This window comes from Poecile atricapillus, chromosome 4 (genome assembly GCF_030490865.1).
Source record: "Poecile atricapillus isolate bPoeAtr1 chromosome 4, bPoeAtr1.hap1, whole genome shotgun sequence".
In the NCBI taxonomy this organism is placed as follows: domain Eukaryota; kingdom Metazoa; phylum Chordata; class Aves; order Passeriformes; family Paridae; genus Poecile; species Poecile atricapillus.
Window position 1 is genome coordinate 27313745 of NC_081252.1, and position 24205 is coordinate 27337949.

General features: G+C 37.8%; 1 protein-coding gene across 1 annotated transcript in view; it reads right to left on the reverse strand.

The window, feature by feature from the left end:
* The window catches only part of PPP3CA (protein phosphatase 3 catalytic subunit alpha), a 173134-nt gene that overhangs the window by 20009 nt on the left and 128920 nt on the right, over positions 1–24205 (reverse strand). Inside the window, exons 4-9 of the mRNA XM_058838219.1 lie at positions 21875–21986; positions 20528–20673; positions 18480–18619; positions 11980–12057; positions 10061–10155; positions 1924–2049 (exon numbers count right to left, since the gene is read on the reverse strand). Of these exons, the coding sequence (XP_058694202.1) occupies positions 1924–2049; positions 10061–10155; positions 11980–12057; positions 18480–18619; positions 20528–20673; positions 21875–21986 (697 nt within the window). The remainder of the gene's footprint in view (positions 1–1923; positions 2050–10060; positions 10156–11979; positions 12058–18479; positions 18620–20527; positions 20674–21874; positions 21987–24205) is intronic.

The window sequence follows — 24205 nt, forward strand, 5'->3', positions numbered from 1 at the left end:
CACACAGAGTAAGAACAGGGGAAAAAAAAACCAACCCCACCTAAAATCAAGACCAAGGAGACACACCTTAGAGAACAAAAAAAGCCAAAGTTACGAGGTAAAATGCAAAGCAATTAGTAGATTAAGAAAAACTTCACTACACCTACACGTAGTAAGCAACATTATAAGTGTTACCAGGCTTGTCTAGCCTTGTACTAGCTATATACAGGTTGAAATTTTAAATTTTTTAGTCAAGTAGTTATTAAAATCCTCTTCTGTGACTGCTATGAAGGCTTGGAAAATTAGAAGGGTGGGACGAAGCTAGATTTTTTCCTACTTTAGTGAAGGATTTAATATTTTCCTCTGACAGTATTAGTGGAAAGACTTTCCACATTAACAACAACCAGTGAAGCTAACAGCTTCCTACCTTGGTTGGCCTTTGAGGGAAAAAATCTATATTAAAAAAAAAGAAAATAAATAACAAGTTGTGTAGAACACCAACTCTTACATCCTTGAGTATTGTTTTGCTTAGAAAGGAAAATACTGATTTCACTTCTTTGGGCTCTAAAATTTCCAAGAAATTGGTAAGTGTGACAAGTGGAAGACATGAAGGAGAAAACACCCCCAAGACATAAGAAGAATGAGGAGCACCATGGTTTCAGAACCTCATCAATTCTGACCCTGCATCCTGCAGCTCCGCCTGAGCATGCTGCTGATGGGAAGCCTCTGAAAAAGTGACCTTACAGAACATCTTACAGGACTGCAACGTGTGCGGGGAACACGCCCAACCTAAAAACAGCCTGGCCGAGGCCTTTACAGCCAAAGAAAATGAAAGCGTTTCATCTGCTTCACAAGAGTCTGCAACACACGTCAGTGAGGATTATGTAATGTCTCCATTAGTGCAAACAGCTGCCTAGTCTTTGTTAATCCCTGTTTCATTGTCTATCTGCTTTGTTCACGGGGACCTCAGGCGTCTCACCAGCAGCTTTCCTCAAACAAAAGAGTAGCTCAAAACAAAGCTGGTCATGACTGCAGGTACGAGACACAGCTGGCTGTATTTCCAGTTGCCTATGAAGAGAGAACTGTTATTCCAAGCAGCTTTTAAGAGTTTATTAGAGTTTTCTGGCAGTAATTGCTGTTGCAGCAATACTCTATAATGGATGGATCAAAGGAAGCTTCATCTCGGGCACCGAATAAATGACTTGGGGTTTAGGCAGTTTGTATTCTGGATTCACTTAATATGCTAGACCCAAGTATTTTCATGCCTTTTGTGTGCTTGCCATTCATAGCATGAAGCTGCTCATTTAGTCAACACCAAGAGCATCAGGTTTCAATAAAGTATCATCTGTCCTCTTTAGACTCTCCTTGCCAGTGATGGGGCACCACATGTCCTGTGCAGAGAAGGGGCTGAGGAGCAGGTTTTCCTTCCTACTGGCATCCCTCTACTCTCTCCAGGAACAGTTAGCCAGACTGGGTCTTAATATCACCAGCTCTGTGCTTGCTGATGAAAAAGCAACCCATTACCTTTACTCACATAAAGGTAATGTGAGTAAAGATGTAACCCCATTTAGTGAAGTTTGTTCAGATGTCCATTCAGCAGTAAGCAATATCCAAGGGAATGTTCAAGAGCTTACAATGGAAAAACAAATCTGAATATTGTTTAGTGAATGCACCTCTGGGATGCAATGCCATAAAATCTATTTGTGCAGCAGAAAGATAATGGCATAATCACCTGGAAAGAGTGGAAATTATAAAAAAATATGAGAAGTGTGATTAACCACTGGTAATTGCTTGCCTTGGTAAGGTCCATTTCTACAACTTTGTCTTCAAAAGCAAGACATCTGTCTTCAAATTATTCTTGCCCTTTAAAATAAATGAGGCCACATGCACAGTGACTAAGAAACAATTTTAGTTTTTATGAACAGAAGTGATTTACATACATACCCTTTTCACCAACAAACGGCAAGGACCAGGTAAACACATCCATGAAGTTTGGAAGCCAATACGGATGAGGGGAGCAGTTGAACTGCCTGATGTTCATAACGTTGTTCTCATATTTCAATACTGCAGCTAGAAGGGAGAAATACAAGAGACATCAGCCATGTGTGTGACTGGCTATCAGACCAGGAACACTGACAGCATGCACAGCCCACAGAGCTGTTCACCAGCTTCCACCCACTTTATCTACCTGTATGCTAGTTACAGTAGGATAAAGCCTCTCTGAAGTGGAAAGCCATTTTCCATCTGAAAGCAGTGTCAACAGCTTTCCCTGCCACAAAGATGGGCTGGTAAGTGAATATCTCTGAGCAGTCAAGAATGTGAGCTCTGGGATCTGCTACCAGTGAGGAATGAAGCAGAGCATTCAGAGCCCCCCATTTCACACAGTTATCTGAGCTCCTCACAACCATGCCTTGGAGATAACAGAAAAAAGCATTTTTGACTCAGTCTGAATGCTGCTCTTCTGATGGGCATTTTCAACATATTTCATTCACAGTATTGTATAAGAGATGACACTCGCTTCTCACATTATGCAAACTCTAGGCACAGCAGACTGTGCTCCCTATAATATGAATCAATACTAATACAATTTGTCTTGCACCATTTAACATTCTCATCATTCTTATCAACACAGAAACACACAGACTATGTCTGTTCATAGGCAGAAATACAGATATTTATGCCACACCCGCTTTTTAAAGCACTGCACCAAGTTCAATGTTAACTTTTGTTAATGGACTTTAGCCACATATCTGAAATGGTAATCCAAAAAGCTAATTTTGAGATTACCACCAAAGTGACTTAAAGACATGAAATTCTTTAAACAGTGCAGTTACAGGAGACTGCATGGAGGATATTTAAGCAACACAAGCAACAAAAACAGGCAACACAAGAAGAAGGAGTACTATTCTATGCTTTCCCCTTTTCTCCAGCCTTCCCACTTCTGGCTCCCCATGGAGGAATATAGTTCCAGGGACTGGTTATCACTTAATAGCCAGCAATAAAGTTGCACAACTGCAATGTGAGGCAGCATTGTAGGAAATACAGTGTTGGCTGAAGGGGCTGAACAATTTCTTCTGATTATTCCTTTCTTTTCACTGACTGCATGTCAATCAGAGAAGAAACCTTTTTTTATGCTCTAGGCTGTTGCTTCACAGATACTTAATAGGATGTTAAATGTCTTCCATTTCATGGTCAATGACAGAGTCCAGAGTGACCTGGGAGTTTCTGAAACATTCTCACTGACAGACACAGAAAACAGCTTGCTAGCAATAATGTCAACATTTGCCAGGCAGACACCCTCCATTTAAATAAACCACATTTGACTCTTGCCCATCCCAGTCTGACAACTGGCAGTCATTCTGCTGCTCAGCAGAAGAAAAAAATGGCTTAATACTGCTATTAGCGAAAATGAGAAAACTAGTGTCAATGCTCTGAATATTTCCAACAGTCTTTGGCTGGAATCACATGCAGCAGATCGAAATTCATTCTTCCTCTATTACAGTGACACAATTGCATAATAAAAATAAATAGTTTGTGGCTTTACACAAAAAAATGAGTCAAAACCACACAAAAAGGACCACTTAATGGTTGTAAAGATTCATTTAGAAGTACTGAAACTCCAAATTCATCATCTTAGTAAGCTGAGGTAGTTCCCCTTCCCACTACCTCTTCAACTTATCTATTAAGTCTATTTCTAAATTCTGTGATATTTGAATAAAAAAATAATTTTTACAGGGAACTTTTAAAACTGGCCTCTGAAAAAGCCTGAACCCTATGCAGAACAGTTGCAAAACATAAAATTAAATAAAAACAGATTTAGTTGGGTTGTTTTCTTTGAAAGGAAGATAATTTAAGATTACTATAATAAAAATATCCTCACAACACCTTATTAATTTGTATACCTGAATACCTTACAAAAGAACATCCCGATAATAGTACTTTAAAAAATTCTCCCCTGTAAATAACCTGTACATCTCCTCAACAAATTACTTCAAAGTAACTTTATACAATAAAGCAGGGTAATAACAAAGAAACCTTCTAAAATAACTCTCCTCTTGAAAGAATTAAATAAAGTAGGGTAGTTACCAGCATCACAAATACTTTCTGGCATTTTAAATTAAAAATCTGTAATTTACAAGCACAATGTACACAAAATATTTTCATTAGGTAAGTAATGAAGATGATATTTGACGTGAAGCAAATCAGCTCTTGTTATGATTGTACAGTTCTGATTACTACTTAGTAGTCAGAAGAGGGAAACTTCCTCAGGATCAAGCAGAAAATGCTTCTCAGGTAACAGTAGGTGTTTCTCTGAGCTTCTCTACCCCCTTTTCTTTGTGTTTTCTTTTTCCTCTCTGTTGGCTCAGAAAAGATTGGGGATTTCACTTCTTCATTCCTTTGTCCACGTTATCTTGATGCCTAAGAAGCTACAGGAGAAGCAGCAGCCCTGAAAGAGTATGCAGCTTTTGAAGGTTCTCAGAGTGGAGGTCTCACAACCGCTGATGGAGGGTACAGAAGTGGGATGGGCTCCTTTGGTTATGAAACCCGTAAGAGAGGAAAACACTACTCTCTCCAACGTTTGCTTATTATTCCAGGCTGCAACCTCAATACTTTTCTTTCCAAACACACAGACAGATGCTAGCAGATCAAGCCACCAGCCATTATCATGTATAATCACCAACCAGAGCAAGAATCTTATTATTCTTAAAACACACACACATTTTAACCTAATTTTGATATTTGTTGTAAATATGTTATAAAAACTAATGTTTTGTAAAGTGAAGATGTGCAGATAGCCCAAATAACATTACACTTCTTTCCAATGCTAGTAAACTGAGATACTGGATGCTGAAATCACATCAGCGTGAAACAAAACACTAATGCAGCAGGCAAAGAAAGGGCATTTGTACTGTTTAGCTGAAGCATTTAACAGCTACTCTAAGGCTGGAAATACGGGTATTGAAAACTGTAGAGGTAAGAAACCTCCTTCCTTTGGCTAGAAACAGAGACAGCCCTTCTAGTCTTTTCAGGGTTATATACAGCAGCTAGTGCTGTACCTCTTTGGTCTCCCTCAGTTAAAGACGAGCCCGGAACAACTGTGTCACACCTGTCAGACATGAGTGGATGTCTCAGACCCTCTGGCATCTAAAATGGTGCTTTAAAAGATTATATATTTGGAGGTAGGTTAAGGCCTGAACAGCATTTAACTGTGTGACAGATAGTTCAGAATTTCTCAAAGACCATACATATCCTGCTTCACAATCTGCTGAATCATTTATTGGTGTAAATTAATTGAAAACATTCCCATCAGACAAAAAATAATTAGAGGAAAAAAATAATGAGCTTGGTAGAAAGACCAGCCCAGAATATTTTTAGATGAACAACGTAAATATTTTTAGCGAACAATTTAACTAATTTTCTTGTAATTCTCTTTCAGAAAAATCATTCTGCATTTAGAAAATGAATCAGTGAAAGTCCCTCAAATTCTTCACACCTATGAAAAAATTTCAATCTCTGATTTAATGCCAAATTAACTTCAGCATTAATTGTGCAACTGGGAACAATGTCTTCTCAAGAAGAGTTGCTAAGTAACCGCAGCATTTTCTGCCCAAGTCCGGTCAGGGATAAGGGTTAGTAAAATGCTCAAGGAGTTTAAATATTCTCAAAGGACAAAAATTATTTACCATACAAGGTAATGGTCTAAATAATCCAGTACAGAAGTGAAGATCTTTGTAGGTGGAAACACCTCTCTTTATAAAATTTTGAAGACTTTTATTTTATGTGTGCAACTGCATCTTGCAAAGAAACATTCAAGATTTTATCAACACAATGCAAAAATCACTTTTGGCAAACTTCTCTGCTTCAGCAATGAGAAGGCCTAGATACCCTGACAACTCTTCTTTAAAAGCTTTTGTTTCTGTGACAAGAATTCATCACAGCAGCAGAGATAAGGCATTAAAGAAAACTGATAGAGCAAACAGAGGTTACACCTCTTTTCTTCCTCTCAAAGTGCTAATATTTCTCACAGATCATCCTTGTCTTCCAGCTATACTACTCAGTCTTTTTCCAGGTGAAAATAATTTTCCTGTTAGATCCGTCTGGATCAGGTACATTTCTTCACGTGTATCATCCATGTCATGCTTCATGTTGATACTTTATACACATTACACTGACATATTATTTATGATACATGAAGAAGCATACAGATTTACAGATGGTTTTCCTTTTTCTACCGTCCCAAACTCTCCTGCATACTGACTTTCTTTTCCTGCTTTCCCTTTCAGAAACAACACATGCATATATTGCAGCATGTTGGAAGAAACTTCATGCTGAGATTTTTTTTAATAACTTTGGATTCTCTGGTGGCTCCTTCTCCACTACAAAACCTAGTATTTTAAAAGTGTTCAAAAGATAATAGTCTTTAAACAGCAAGTCAAAACTGCTCATTCAGCCAAAAAGCACACACTTACTGAAGTGACAGCCAGACACGAAAATGCCAATACTATGAGTGTTTCACAAGTAACTTTTCTGCCTCTGCAGAATTTCTGTAGAATCTTTCACTTGATTTTTTTTTTTTATTTTTGGGGTGTGTGTGTACGCATAAACAGCATTACAGCAAGCCCTAATTAAGGCATTAAGAAATACTGAATGCAGGAATGAAAGTTTAGATATGATACAAGGCCAGATCATACCACATGGTAATTTTTGGCACCCTCTTATTCTGTTGCTATTGAGAATTTCTCCTAGTTATGGGGCACCCTGGAACCCAGGGGTAAATCTGTACTTACACAACTTTCTCAGAGTTTCTTGATCAGCACAGATGATTTCTGAAGTCACTGGAAACTACCAAAATCCAATTAACATTTATCTTCTTGCATAAACTTTCTCCCCAGAAACAGTAGTCATAGAAGAATCACTGGTATTTCTTGTAATGAGTATTAATAATAATCTTAAAATATCTTTATGCCTTTTAATAAAATTAATGAAAGCAGAAATGTTTGAGAAAGCTATGAAGACACTGAACAGTAGCTCAGAAGTTGCCAAAAACCATATAAAAATTCCTTCCCTTTTCCAATGCTCACCATTATAATGAATATGGAAGGAATTAATAACAGTAATGGAGAAGGATAATTATGGAAAAAGGAGGACACAAGGCTCCCAATACTGAGGCAGTTTCTGAGTCTGTGAATCACCTCCTGAAGTCTCTGTCGCCATTAACTACAGAGCGAAGCCCTGACAGGAGCCTCCTAATTGGAAAACCTCACTTTGGCACCCGAAGCTCTGTGTGTGTGGCCCGGGGCTGTGACAGCACCCGCATCCACGTGGTGTGTGAGTAACACACAGCCTGCACAAGGCAACAGCCAGGAACCAAAGGGATACAGAAAACTCCCTTTTGTGCCAGAATCCAGCAGTGCAAAGCCACAAGAGGTCCCCACGGTGGGTCAGCACTGTGAGACAGCCCAAGCAGAGGCTCCATGGCAGCATTATTAGCAGCAAATATGCTGAACATGGGCTTATTTGGGTATCTTCAGCCATTCCTGTCAAGCCTTCTTTTGCACTGAGACCGCTGCCTTCCTATTGTTCTTTGAGGACATATCTGATCCCATGGCTGCCCTCCAGCAGGGACTGAAGGAGCCCCAGGATAAAGTTGGCAAACAGGTCTACTCACAAAGTGCTTTGAAGAAGCTCAGAGCATCTGCTTTAATGGGTGTGAGAACTATCAACCTGGGGTAAAAAATGAGCATTCTTAGCCTTTTGCAGCTTTTCAAAAAATGTACTTACCTTAAACAATACTGCACTTAAAAATAACCCATTTCATGTCAGCGAGAGCTGGAACCTCTCAGGAATTTTTTCAGGGTGATTTTGTTGGCTGACAACCAGAGGAACACTGAGAATGCATACTAGAAAGGAAGGTGCTTACTAGTAGGAGAGTAACTCCTTTTTCAAGGACTGACAGTAACCAAACCTCCAGATGACCTGTAAAAATCAATCATCACTGCATGATGAGTCAGCTAGAGCAACTGCCCTGACAACACCTCTGGATGGAAATATCTTCCTTTTTCTCCTGAAATCAGTCAGAAACTGTGCTCTCAGTTATTCCATTTGCTGCAAACCAAGGAAGCCAACAAATAGCTATGTTTTGGGCTCATGCTATATGATAGTGGGTTTTTTCCTTGAAGAGGGAAGCAAGCACCCAGAGACTGTCCAGATAAAGATGTATGAGCAACGCAGCATGAAAAACTGTGCATGATGTACTTTAAATGCCAAGAGCCAGTGCAATCAGTCACATGAAAGAATGTGTCAAAACTTCTAATGAGAGAAAAGGAGGCAGATAAACTCAATGGAGATCCATTACAAAGCTGTTAAAGGTCAGCCTCTGAATTTACAAGTTCTATATTAAGGAGTGGCGCACGGGTGCTGATGCCACATCACTGCTCAATTGCCTGAGCTCTCTGACCAGGTATGGCTGGCAGTGCACACCAACTCCAGCTGTGGCCACAGATAACCAGCACCTCTCAGTAAATGGTGTACAGCTGTCCATCAGAATAGGCTTTCCACCACGTATAAGACCTGCCTGCGACAATGGAGCATCCTGGAACAAGGGAAAGGGAGATAACAGAGGCACTTCTCTACCATGCAAACTGTAGTTTCAAATTCAAGGCTTTGAACATTGTAAATCATTACTTTCCTTTTTAACATTTGCCTTTGAGACAAAGTTTCACATAATTCACCTACTGCCTGCACTGCAGAGAACTGCTTCCATGCCTATGAAACAAAAGGTGAACACTTTCTACCACCTTCCTTGTACAGACTTGTGACGGCTCACCCTCTGACCCAAAGCAGCCAACCAGGAGAGTAAACACACTTCTCCGCCAATAGCAATGATCTTACCAAGAAAATGAGCATATTTCTTACTTCATCCCGCACTTCTTAAGTTGCTAGCAGAGCCCCTATATCATTAACTTTTTCAGAAGTAGCTACTGACAGTTCTGCCTGCATGGTTTTGCAGAATAACACATTAATTTTTCCACAAGTTAACAGGCATAATGAGAAATTTGAGGTGTACAACCCCATTATGTACCAGTGAAGTGTTTCCTTCCCTGGCATACAGCTCATGGCGTAAAAGCTTTTAGACTATAAATTTTATAAAACAAAATCATGCCTGAAGAAGCTTTCTTTTGCAAGTTAAAAAAGAAGTATTGCTTGCTTCCTCTGCAAACAAGCAAATTAAAAACATCACTTAAGAGAAAATGATCTCTTTGCAAGGGAGCAACTTTCAATAATATAACTGAAAGAATTATTTTACTTTGTTCATAGAGGAACACAAATTATTTTATCATTATGGGGACTAGGAGAAAGTAAACAATATTGCTCATTTCAAGATACAGGAAGACAGGTTTACTAGAAAACTTAATTTTTAGAAACATGATTCTTTTTTTCCAGTTTATTAGAGATTTCTGGAAATGCAATAAATTAATAAATTCCGAGAATCTGCAAAGACTTTTATTCAGTGAAGCCTAGTCACAGTGACCAGTGACTCTAATTTCTGTAGTAACTTTTTTTTATTTTTTGGGCTATTTATATTTAGCTTTCTACACTTCAGTGGTCAAGGATTAAAAAACCCAAAATATAAAAGAACACAGACATCCATCCCATGCTTTATCCACTCATGATCTGTCAAAGTTTAACCGTCTAGACAGTTTGCACCTACAAACTCCAATAATTTTATTGGAAAGAAGCAAGAAATAGACAATTAATTATAAGGAACACTAGGCTCTAAAAATCTCACTTAGAGCATTTCTTAATACACTTCTCTTAGTTAATAGAGCTGTTTTAAGTTTTGCTTCCCATGTAACATTTACTTAATAACTTGCAGTCAAAATACAGAAATATCCTAAGGCATATTAAAATACAGTTATGTCCAGAGGTATACATCTGCCAGCAACGAATTTAATTAGATTTGTATTATATAATAAGTGGAATGGGCATGAACTGATAAATAAAGGAATGAAAAGACACCAACATAATCGAGTAAACAGAAGAAAAGTCTACTGTACATTAACAGGAATTAAATTCTTACCTTTGTTATTGTATACATCTAGATAGTTTGGTGCTGAAAAAATTGTGATTAGTGAAGGGAAGCCTGTTGTTTGGCTTTTCCTGTACATACGATACCTAAGAAAGAAAAGATACCAATTACTGCCCAGTGTTGAATGTATATTTGTCACTGACCACATACAGCGCAAAAAATCGTCTAGTACCTTAGTGCTCTGGCTGTTAACAAATGCCAAGACTGAAAAACACATACATGAGCTATTTAAAAGTCACAGGAAGGAAGTATTTCCTGCAAACCTTCTCATTATAACCACTTGATATGACCAGGGATGCATGCTTCAAAGGTGCGTCTCTGTCTGAAATTCAGTGAGCCAGAGGTGGGTCTTGCTGTGAATTCGCTCAGCGCCCAGGACATTCCCAGAGTTTCCCTCTGTGGGACTGTGTGTGAAGCAAGCACCAGCAGGTGCCTGGGGAGGGTCCTGCCTTCAGAAGAGAAGTGTGCATCCCCCCTGACCCTCCCACTGCCTGCCCTCTCCAGGCATGGAAGCAATAGCAAGGCCAGGGGACACAGGTGGTGTGAGAAGGGAAGGGGAAACAGGGCATATGAAACTTTCAGTGCTGTGTCTAATCTTATTCACTCTGTTAGTCAGTTTATTAATGTCTGCATGTTTTCATTACCTAACCTTATGTCCTCATGAAAAATAAAGGCTTATTGGACCAACAAATAATCAAACATTAAACCTAAAAGTAATTGGAAAGAAAACAACCAAACAGTACTTAGACACAAGTACACTGATCATCATTCTTTAGTCTCAGCTACAAGAAACCTAAGAATTTAGCAAACTTCCACAAAAGTTGCACTGAAACTGTTGTATAGTTTCAATGCAATCTCTTCCACAAAATTTTATTTTTCATCCTTTATTGGAAAGCAATACAAGAAAAATGAAATTTTGTTACCCTTGCATATTTCATGCTAGGTATTTCTGGCATAGTAATAGTTTGCTTTAATTGCATTACCATTTTGAAGTCATGACAATACAAATATTCAGAACGCCTTTTTACATGCATTGTGAATACTGACCTTATTCCTACAATGTCACTAATTTATATTTTATTGCCATTCAAGCTGCGTAAAGTTTTAACCTCCAAACATAATAATAATAATAATAACATCAACAACAATAATAATAAATGCATTATATCCAAAGCTGTTTATTCAGATTCCAATCCTTCATTAATACCTCACAGGTATGGTACATTTCAAATAAGAGGAATTTTTAAAGTAATTTTTTAAAGCAGCACAAAAGATTCTACCTTTAAAATGACAATAGTTTTATGGGGAATCATCACCACTACCTGATATTTGACCTGTACTGTTTTTTCATGCAATGGCTTAGACTTCTTGAATTCATTAATGATACTTTGCAGGAAAATGTATGTGCCTACTGAGTTCCACAATTATTTTTTTTTTTTTTTAGGAAGTATAAAACCAGTAGGCCCAAAAGTTTCAAGTAGCGGAGAAAGTCCTAAAAGATGGCAGTTCTGGCCTTTATGAGCCAAATAACTTCTCTGGCATCATGGCAATCAATGTGTCAAAAGACTCTCCCATATTTGCAAACCTTTTTCTGACATGAATTTTTTTTTCTTTCCATATGCAGCATCCAAAAAATTTTGGTCATTTTATATCACTTAAAATCAACCAGGCTAAAAGTACATGGCCTATATAAGGATTCATTAAATCTTGTAACTCACTAATAATATAAAAAACATTGTAATGCCAGTGTGCATTTTTTTAGCATTAGTAAAATGTGAGAGCTGTTGCAACTTATATTTTCCAGTTCATTCTCAGTTCAACTCAGCTGCTCTTCCTTTTTGTGCTCTGTTTGGGAATGGTAGGCCATTTCACATAATTATTATTATTGCCCCCTCTCCACACACACTTACCCAGCGTCCTGGGCTTCATGAGCTCGGAGTATGGATAACAAGTTATTGTGCTGTAGGAATTCACATACAGCAGGGTAACTGTCAGAAAAAAAAATTAATAGCACCTGTTATGGCATTATCAGAAGCAGCACACAGAGCTCTAGCTTTCAAAAAATGTATCATAAAACATGCATCATTCATGAAATCAGCGCCTGCTCCGCAGGCAGATTTCAGTAGAGACAACATCACCAGCAGTGGCTTTTTAATGCCACCCCATAACTGCTTGAAAAGGAATGCTACAATCTGCAATTCATTACATAACAACAATCAGCCTATGGCTTGTCAGAAAAAAGGTACTTTCTCTTATTACTATAAGATTTAATGTACTCCAAAAAAGCAAAATGTAATACAACAGTTGCTTGCAACAGAAAACTTCCCCCACTGACTACTCTATGCAGTGGCTGCTTGTGACACCAGAAAATAAGGTGGTTAAGTGGAAAGAGAGGGAAAGAGACAGAAAGAAGAAAGGCAAATCAATCTTCAAACTGGGGATGTTTATCTTCCAGAGCTTTATCTCCTTGATAAACAAATTATCTTTCCCCTTGGCAACTTAAAATCCTGTGACTTCTGAAACCCCAAAAATGTGCTCACAAAATACATCTGAGCTAAACATGCTGAGCAAGATAAAAAAAAGTAAAAAATTTCAACTATACATTATAGAAAAAACTGCTGTCCCAGGAATGATTTCATGGACCACCTTAGTCCACTTGCAATCAGTTTCTAATTTCATGCATGAAAAAGATGACAACTTATACAGCCCCTCCCCCAATCTAAAGTATCATCTTCCTTTAGTTTATCCAAGAGAAATTATAGTACTTGCTTCCAAACCTTCCTGGATATTTTGAAGCTGAAATGTCACTTGCAGCTAGAAACTACAAATGCAGTGGAATGCTACATTGCTGTTTCTGGACTTGAGCCACCCAGCATATATTCTCAGATGCAGGTCTCATATTTGGAATTGTCTAAAAGGATTGTCATTATAAAACAATTTCAATTCCCAGATTACGTGGGGTATCGTTTTGGCAACTGCAATGATCTCAAATGCTGACAGGCTGCCATTCAAACCACTGGCAAATGAGAACTGATTTGCATACATTTCTTTTCATAATTAATTGTGACTAAATGTAGACTTATGGTACATTTTGTTTAGAAATTTTTACATTAACTTCTGAAAACTGGGGTCTGTCATGAAAATCTGATAGACAGTTGACTATGTTCATTATCAGTGCAGCTGCTCAAAATGTCTAGGCTATTACTTTTTTTTCCTCCATAGTATTCTTTTCACCCAGTGTTAGGTACAGCTTTTAAAGAAGATAAAATGAAGTGGCAAAAAATGCTCTTAAATAGATACGTTCTTCTTCCCATTTCAAGTACAAAAGTCATGGGGTTTTTTATTGCTTAATTATCGTGCTCTTCATAAACCTGTGTAAAATAAGACTTCTAGCAGAATTTGGCTGATTCTACAGGGCCCACACCTACAAAGGCAGAGAAGTCACACAGTGCTCCATGCAAATTTACTAAAAAACCAATTTGCCTGCCTTCTCTTCTTACAAGTGAATAGCATGGGACCATCAAAGTGCCAGCTGCCCTATTACCCAGACCACCACAACCCATGAACAGTCTGTCTGGATATTTCATTTTGAAAAAGGCAAAGCAGCTTGCAGGCATTTTTCTTGAGCTTCTTTTTGAAGCAGGGGCTGGGGAGAAGCGAACTTTCCATCATTTGCAGTTATCACATATGCTATCCAACATTTCTTTAGTATCTGTTTGCTTTAGATTAAACAATATTCCTTAACACAAAAGTACATATCATAAAAAGCAGGTAAAAATAAGAGCTCTTCTACAAAGAGCCAACAAAACCAACATTATGGCAAAAGTTATCAGAAATAAACTTTTACAGAAATTATTTCTGCTAGGAAATCTTTTTTCTTATCTTTTTTATTAAAACCACTGACTTGCAATCAAATTCCCTACTAGTTTTTCACAGCACTATCCCTCCAGAAACACTCTTCTGCTTGCCCTGCTTTGCAGAGCCCAGACTGCAATTCAGATGATCCAGAAATAAAGCAGTTGGCCAAGAGGGAAAACAAACAAACAGGAATCCCCCACGCAACAGGCTTTTCCAGAGCGACCCAGCCTCCTGCCTTCATGCTGAATCACGCAGGAGCGGTGACTCAGAGAGAAAACAAAACACCCCTCTCCCAAGCTAGAGAGATGTTATTCCCCATGGAGTACGTGACTGTGATACTCCCTACTTGGGCATCTTCTTTCATTAACATGCCTCATGCACAGTTTACCAGCTCTGAGGTCTCTTTTGCATGAACACTGATTACTTCTGGGCAGTTTTAAAAGAGAAGCAATTCTCTGCTAACATGAACCAAAATGGTAAATGTCTTCAAATTGTTTTTCCACCAATAACTGGAAAAAACAGATGGAATTAACATAATTTTTTTCATATCCCTCATCATGCCATTGAAAGAGAGGCATAAGTATTTCCTTCAAAAGAGAACATTCAAATTTAGTCCAAAAGCTTCTGCAACATTACATGCACATATAAAACAGGTTTCCTGCAAAATCCATTGGCCTTGCACTTGAGTCTCCAAAGGCAAATGCTTTTGCTGCTGTCCTAAGCAACTCTCAGAACATCCCCTTCCACCAGCTTTCGCTTGCTCTTAGCTGTGCTGTCTGCAGAGCTGCACTGAGAAGTGGAACAGGGAACTGCATAGGATTAGAACAAATAAACATCTTTTTTGCGGAGTCATTTTTTTAAAACTGTATGCTTTCCCATGCCTGATGGAGCACACAAGCAATTCTGCCAGTACATCTGGGCAGACCATGTGAGGGCAGCAAAAAGCTTCTGGCCTGGGAGAAAGAAGAGTAGAGAAGTGGGCAAAAGAATCTGTTTAAAATGTTAGTACTTAAAAAAAAAAAATAAAAAATTCATACAACTGTGCCTCCCACCCTGAGCTGAAGCACACTACAGTCTTCAAAAGCTTTCAGCAGACATTTCTTTAATCTTTGCATATTGACAAACTGAACTTGCACATCAAGCACACCACTGAAATCATGTGCTCCTAGGGTCAAAATTATTACTCTAGCCCAGAATATCTGTAAGCATTTCATTGCTATCTAAGGCTGGCAAATGTTTCTTGAACACCTACAGGGAGAGTGACTCCACCACCTCTCTGGGCAGTCATTCCAATGCCTGACCATCCCTTCAGTGAAGAAGTTCTTCCTGGTGTCCAACCTGTTTCTTATAAGAATGCCTGAGAGTTTCTGTACCAATAGCCTAAGAAGTGCAAAGGGTCATTGGCAAGATCAGTACAAATTGCGAAGTGCAAATAAATATTTGCTAGCAAAATTCAAGGTAAGAACTAGATAATCTGGTAAACAGGAAAACTTCTTTACTATATAGATCAAAACTGTTTGCCTGCGGGTCTAATATCACTCTGTGACAAATTAGTTCCCTCTTGTTTGTAATACACCCTGAACACAACATTATTTTGGGTATGGATGAAAGAAAAGCTTAACTCATAATAAAAGAACAAATTAAGCAACCTGCACTCCATTAATTATTTCTACTTTTTCACAAAATTGCATCAAACATGACCATGACTACAAAGGACATACAATTTTAAACTTCAGATAAGGAAAATGAAATCCCATCCATATCACTTTTTGTTCTCTTTAAGGTACAGAAACTTTAATATAGTTTCATGAGTTCCTTATATTTCACAGTTAATGTTTCACTTTGGCACTGTGCTATTTTGACAATCCACAGTAGAAAATGCTGCTAGATGCTAAAGGTGTGCATTAAGTGTTGACTGAGCACTTCTGAAAATCATGCTGACTATCTTTTACATCTCTAAATGACAGGGTATGCCTATGGTCTCAAGATCTGACATTTTACAACTAGCCACAGCAGCTTCAAGAATTCTTACATAAAAGGACGTTTCTTGAAGAAATACTGGATCAGTTTGAAATTCAATAGGCTGTATGAGAGTGATCATGATAGAAATGCAGTGAGAAGCCTGTCAGACTACTGTAAGCTACAGTCTTTATACTTTCTCATAGAAACAGCCCAACATTTCAAATGGATTTTGAAAAACCAACATTTCACAAATGGGTTTTGGCTGAATGCATAGGATTTCATGCACTTCTGAGATGGAAGTTCCAATTAACATGATGCATGCACAGTTAGAAAGCCACATTACTGTTATTTTCCTCACAGCATTTTTGTATTTGGAAATAACTAAGTCAGAGCAAAGTAATTTGCAACTTGTCATTATAATGAACATCTCTGATAAATAAAAGTTCTTTATGACAGATATTTCTTGCAATTAATTAGGAGATCTTAATAATCTAGAAATACTTTCACTGATTTGCAGACATGACTGAAATCTTCCTGACCTTAATTCAAAATCCTCATTGTTATCATCTTTTAACTTCCTGTTCTGGAAATGACTGAAGAAACTTAAGAAATTTTATTCAGTGCAGAATAAACACAATCATTCTATCAATAGGCATTCTTGAAGGAGGACTGAGTAATTCAGTCCTTCCTTTACAAGCTGAGCTGCCTGTTTAGGGAAATTTGTTCCTTTAATCAGGAAGTAACTAGAAAAGGCAAGGAAAATTAGACATTCCACACTGATGGATAGCTTTTTTACCAGGTATAATCATTAGGCAAGCAATTAGTCATCTTCCAGGGCAACTAGGTACTTCTTTTAAAAGGAATGCTTGTCTTTATATAATCTCAGATAACGTGACTCCAAGCTAGCCTTCTAATTGAATCATTAAACAGTTACATGTCCTCACACATGATCTGATAATTAGCTGTCTTCTGAGTATTTCCTCTTCTCCTGAAACATGCACTTTTCTGAATATGCGTCAGGACACTGACTAGGTCTGATACATTCTCTGGAGGAAACTGATATACATATTAAGGGAATTTTATGGCAACTGTACGGAGCAGACATCTGAAAAAACCCCAACCTAAAATCTAGAGGTTTTTCCAGTAGATACGCAGCTCTGTATTTAAGCACAAGCCATGTCTGCCAGGCTATTCATGACAGGAAATCACTATTACTCCCTGTATGTGCAGTGCCTGGAAGTCTCAGGTACACACCAGCATTTGCTGCTGCTAATCATAAAAATCATAAGCAATGATTTTACCCCTCAGTCTCAGCCCATTTCTGCACTGATCAATTGGTTGCAGCAGTTTGCCATTCCTTTCGTGATGAGCCCAAACACATCTGCTGAGCACCTTCCAGACATCACGGACCCGAGCACGGCTGTCGGACTTCCCCAGCGGAGACGGTTCCAGCAGCCCAGGCTGTGGAGCAAACTGCTCTGTTCTTTGCTGGCCCCACACTACAGCAACTACAGCTCCAAGAAGGGAGCAGGAAATCTCATTTCTGAACATCAAACCATCTGCTACCTTCCTGGTAACGCTACCAACAAGGAGGCTGATTCCAGTGGCTCTGTCACCTAGCTGCTGGTGGAAGCCATTGATTTACTTTTGACATGTTACCGAACAGCTACAGTCAGCGTTCAAGGTGAGATTTTCTAAGACAAGTGAAAGAGCTGGATTCCTCCCTTCTGCTGAGTTTGTAGAGAAAACTTAAATTTGTGTGTAACTAGCATGGGCTGAAGCAGAACTGCTTCACTTCAAAAAGTTCAACAACCTCTTAACATTTCAATAGCATCTTCACATTGCTCCTGAACAAAAATGGAGTTTTTAATTAATATTTCACTGAATACATTGCTAATTTTGCCATTTAACCTTCTCCCCTTCTACTGGCATCCCTGTATGTTGTTCTTTACCAGAATAAATAAAAAAAAAAAAGTCCAAATTCCTTAAAATCCCCACACTGCCAAAGGAAGGTAGATATATGTTTCTGCAAGAATGATACAGGCACTTGTCTGCATTTCAGATATTATTACATCCCATTTAACAAATGCTCTTCAAATTCTGAATTTCTTAAGAAGAATTATTCCCAAACAAAAAAAAAGGAAAAAAAATTGTTCAAACTGAGAGAAAAAAAACGTACCTCTGTGGGGGAAATCACTGTTTTTATTTACCCTGCAGAACAATAGGTAATCAGTTTTCCAATGCTGGCACCTTTCACTGGAAATTAGGTTTTGATTTTCAAACTAGAAATGCAGTTATGTACCCCTTTTTAAAAGTGACACATTCAATCTCTAACTTAAAAGAACAGAAATAAACAAAATACACAGGCTTTGGTGAAAATTAAATTTAAGTGATTTAGAATTTCCCCAGTGTGGCATAAGAGAAGAGATTCAAATAAAGCAAGCATGATTTTTTTTTCTGAAAACAAGGCTAGCCTGCAGAAAAAAAGGCCTAATTACCTAAGTAGTGCCACAAAGTTCAAGCAAACATTTATACTGCAAAACCAGAACCAGTTCACCAACAGAAAACTACTCAAAGTAGTAAAAATCACCTGTAGAAGTACGAGCACCCCCTGACTGTGTTGTGAGTAAAGTGTTCCTGAGTCTTCTCATTTCCAAAGTCCTCCAACGGGTCTGACCACAGGATATCACACATAGGTCCATATGCAGGTGGTTCCTTGAATCGATCTAACTAAGAAAAATAGGAGACAAAGAAATACTAACTTCTTTCAACTATGTATCACAGAAACACTGAAGCAAAATTACTGTTTTTCATTGCATGAGCAGGCGAAAAAGAGACTCATAGCAATCTGTTCTTCAGCCTTAAAACAATGGAGTTTGAGTAACAGCAAAACACTCCTTGCAAACACTGAGAGGGGATAGAGGGAACAGATGCAACTGAAAATTAAGAGATACAGTGGATTTCCATTCTATATTAATTTTTTGGGGTTTTGTTTTTGCAAGCATTCCAGTTGACAAGGGAGAATATAATAGTTCTGTATTTCATGATTTTTCAAACCTTAGAGCATTCAATTTATGTAAGTAGGGCACCTCAAAATATACAGTAGTTATTTCAAAGCAAGTTCCCATTTACATTTATGTACACTTCCACAAAAAATTGTATCTAAATATCAAGACAATATCTCTGCATTACAGCATTTTGGCATGACATTCCTGTTGCTCCCGTGACCTCAACCATAATTAAGAAGCTAAAAACTTCTCTTTTTGGTCTTACTATAGGTATTTAAAACTTCAAATTACATAGAATCGTACCACAAATAAGATGAAGTATAGCAAAATAATGAAGTAATAAAAATCAGTATTCTTTGGCAAGAGCTCTTTAAGATAAAAACACCATGTGTTATCTCAAGAATTCTTTCATATAAGAACAGTACTGTTAAGATGGAGTATGAATAAGGCTTGCAATCTGAAACATTCTCTATTTTGACTGGAAAGATCAAGCAATGATTCAGTAGCTAGTAGATACCTTCTCCACTCCAAAAAAATTTCAGAGAACAAATTGGTTTTTTAAGTTTCCAACACTCAAAGTTCTAAGAAGAGATCTCTACAATTTTACCTTCGCGTTTTCATCTTGACATATTCACAGCATATCTACATGTCTTATTTCAGCCCTCTCCAATTAATACTTGTGTAATTACAATTCATTTAAATTAAACAAAAATTCATAAATATGCAAACCCAATTTCTGCTGATTGCCAAAGATAAATAAACCTGCGGGGTTGGGCAGGGGGAAGGGAAGGTGTTAATGAACCCAATCTAGAATCTGAGAGCTAAACAACTCTACTCTGCCATTATGCTGTTGCAAAGCCAGCTAATTTTTATGCAGAGTATTTTTGTTTACTGAGATAGTGAACCTTTACCTCAGAAACAAAACTTTGCATTCAGTAATTTTTTAAAGTGCAGTTAATATCTTAAGCTAATTGCTTTTAAACCAAAACATGTAATTACTGGCTCAATTTGTTGTTGTTTTTAACTATATTCATTTCTCAGTAGACTACAAATTAACCTCAGAATATAAATTACCTTTTACTAACTTGAAAGCTCAGAAATATATATCTGTGTTTGAAAGTCTCAAACAGCAAACAAGATGTATTTTTTTTTCTGAAAACAACTAAGAATGAATGGTTTAAATATCCCTTCTTAGAAATATCAACTGAGATCTCTTGTACAAAACATGTGAATAAAAAATTAATCCTTGATAACACGCAATAACACTGGAACATGTGAAGTAGTCGTTTGACATTGCTCTCTGAACTTCCATGACATTTCTGAGAAACTTCTCAGAACATAAGAGTACACAAGCATGAACTTACTAAGGCTCAATCAGACAACCTGCTGGGCACTCAAATACCAAAAATATGGCTGGACTTATTGAGAATGAAGCTCTTGACTATTTAAAAAAAATACCAACTCTATTGATTGCAATCACATGAACTTTATTTGTTATATCTTTGTATATTGTGAGGTTCTTCTAGACCTCTTTTGTATCTTCTCCAAGAAAGCACAACACTTAACATGGCACAAGGAGTTGTCCAATGGTGCTTACATTGTGCTAATACGTAATACCTCAAAGACTTACTTTTCTGATGTCATCTAAGGTGTTGATCTCCGGAGACAAGCCACCATGTACACACAGGAATTGTTGGTTCATCAGAGCAGCCAAGGGAAGGCAGTCAAAGGCATCCATGCAGGCATCATATACACGTTCTGAATATTTGATTTTACCTTTTAAAAAATAAGATGGTAACAGAAAGCACCATCAATATTTAAGAGGAAAAAGGAATATGCTTAATATCCCAAACTTTTTCTCTCACTATTCTATCTGGTGTTGAGGACTGTACCCAAACTCTTGCTTCTTACAAAAATATCTTCAGGAATCCACTGCTGGAAAAACTCTTCCTGTTCTAAGGTGAAATTAATAAAACTTTATCATATTTTTTCTAAAAAACTGTAAACAAACAACTGAATATTCCATTACAGTCTACCATTTTTACTCAGTATGAAATCTGTAGAGCAAGCCTTAAAACATCTGCTGAATTGTTATCATCATTATCACTCAATATACTCTCTATGAAATAGTCAGAACTTTAGCCCAGTCCCTTATAATTAATTATCTACAGAAATGCCATTATGAAATGAACGAGGTGGTACAATGAAGCTGAAATGTTAATTTACCAATATGCATATTAAACTCAGTAAACCATGAAGCCTTTGAGCCAATTGACATTTCCTTTATCCCCTGTGTAAATAAAAAATACACACTTACGGCCACAGTTTTATCTTACAGTGTCACAGGGGGAAAAAAGCTTCAATGTGCAGGTAAAGGTCTACATCTAATGAGCTTTTATGTGTCACTGCATCCTTTCTTGCAACACAGAAATGAATTAATATAAAAACAGCACATTGAGAAGTTTAAGCATACACAGAGGATAAATGAGAAAATGCTATACCTAAAGGAAAAACTAAAATAAAGATTCCCTGTATTTTTCTCCTGCTCCATGAGATAAGGCCCTCCTTAACTAGCAGTCAGGAACCTGACACAGGTGCCAGGGCTGGTGTGCCAGCAGGTTTTGCCTGCCAGGTTGCTGCGTGGGCAGCAAACCCTCAGCTGCTGCAAAAAGCGTCAGCAGCAGAACACATTTACCAAGAGCATCCAGGCCCAGACGGACCCACAACAGCCCCAGGATGCTCCCACACCGGGCTGGAAAGCTCACATGTGGGGGGCTCTAAGCCCTTCCATTCCACACCACTGAGAGGCGACTGCGCTCTCAGGGAACAGGGATTTAACAACAATTTAAAATTAATGGCAGTTAACATGAAAAGTACATGAAAAATTACTAATAGTGAACCAGTATCAAGTATTTGTAAAATTACAAATTAAGTTGCTGAAAAAGGAGTTAAGAGGAGAAAGGTAAGATAGACTTACATTCTTGCTTAAATGTGAAATACTCTGTTAAATGTCTACATTCATGGTTCCCACGAAGTAAAAACAGTGTTTTGGGGTAAAGGATTTTCAAGGCCCACAAGTACAGCACACACTGTGAATCAGAACAAGAAAGAAAAACAGAATTCATAATTAATGACAGAACAATTTACATTCCCCTTCATCACAAAAAAACAGCAGAAAAAGTAAAAGTAATTTGTGCAAAGCATTTATTTTCAACTGATGAACTTCATTCTTCGTATACTACATTCAAACACTTCTCTGCACTTCAGCCTGGAATAACTGAAGCCCATGTGGGTATATTCTGATAGAGTTTTACACTTTTTGCTGAGTGACACTGCCTTCAGCAGCCCCAGCTCTCACACAGCAATTACTGTGCATCTCTACAATGAAGTGCACACTCTCCACCTGGAAGGTCGTGCAGAAACCTTCAGTGGAAACAATTTCACCGGAAGACCTGCATTTCCTGGCTTAAGGAAAATCTGCCTCAAAACAATTTAACTCACACTTCAGGAAATACCGCAGCTTTCAGAATTACACTGTTTTTACATGAAAGCTTGCTCATTTTTCACTTAACATTGTTCTCTATATACAATCGAGTAAAAAGATCCACAAAGCTCATGCATGAAATGAAGTTACTACCAAGCTTTTATGATGCCTTTTCTCTTTCCTAAAGATTTCTATTTGAGGTGACATTTCTTCTAGACATGTTTTTAAAGATTAAAAAAAAAAAACTTGGAGAGGCTAAGCTCTGCTCAGACCTCGCTAAACCACCCAATTAAAAATATTTGTTTCAAAAACGAGCTCACAGCTCCAAGGAAGTTGATGGAAATAAAACCCACTCATCCCATGAGATGAGCCCACTACCAGCAAGGACACTGTAGAGATCACAGACTCCTCTCAAAAACAAGAAACCTAGAAGAACTGTCTGAATGTTTTTTCCTCCATCCTTTCCTTGCTTATATAACCATGAACTGCAGAAATGCTGTACAAGAAACAAAAGGTGTCAAAACCCCCCACTTTAATTTACATCTGCTTCCCAAGACTCTTCTCTGTTCCACTGGAAAACAAAATAATTTAACTTAATAACCAATAGATTGGAAACTCAGAATGCATTCTGTTGTTTTGGATTAGAACAACATCAGCATTGCTGTAAATGTAATGCCTCTACATTATAGTGTGGATTCCCTTCTGCAATTCAGAGTGCCTTGAAAAAACAGGTGAATAGAAACTTTAATCATCTCAACATGTAGATTTCAGCTACCTTTTTTGCTACACAGTCAACTCATAAGAAAAAAAGGAAAAGACGGGATCCAGTATTATAATATCTGTGCTCACACTATCCATAGATAATCACACAGCAGCAGGAGTTTAATACTACTCCTCATTGCCTTGAATTTATTACATGTAAACATCTGAATGCTCTGTCTGTTCTTTATCTGTAATTTCTGTTCTTCTACTCAGAGGGCCTACAGACAGAGGAAAACAGCAAAAAATATAGGCAGTATATTCGAGGAATTGTAAAATTAATTCTCCCCCTTGAAAACACATGGAAAGCCTCCCAGCTCTTCCAATTCTTCCACCTCCCTGGCACTACTGCCACTGCAGGAAGCAAGAAAGAGATGTCACAATGCCAGGGAAATCATGCTAATGTAATCCACCGTGGAATTACAGTGTTAGGTCACAGGAATCATCTGTTGTGGCTCAAAACAACCACAAAGGGTGTGCCTGGATAAAGTCTTCTGTCCCACTGTAAACTCCAGCAGACTTGGGTTTGAGGGTTTCACTCCAATGGGGCAAGAAACCTGAATTTGTCCACACCACCAGAGTAATTCTCTCTCTTTTTGATGATGACTCCTTCATTTCTCCAACCATTTACAGAACCTTCCACTTGAAACTTACAGACTCATGCAAAAATTTGATGTAAATGTTGTGAGAGAAGTTTAAAGAGACATCCCCACCCATGCAAGAAAAGCTCCAGCTTTTAAAGTCATATCCAAGTTACATTAGAGCTTCTAATCCTGCCAAAACACCTTTAGAAAAGCACAATTAGTGATTAAATTAAATGGCATATTAAAAAAAAAGAAAAAGTAATTTACATTGCACTTGTAATTAAGTTTTTCGCTTTCCCAAAGCTCTGGCAAGATTTAAACAAGCACTACATATTTAAAATATTGTCCAGATCTGGAAAGCAGGAAAACAGAGACAGAATTAACTTTTTGGCATTAGGTATTTGTTTACAGGTTGATAGCTCTTTATTTGCCTATCATAGATTCATTTTTTCTTTTTTTTTTTTTTCTATGATTCCTTTGA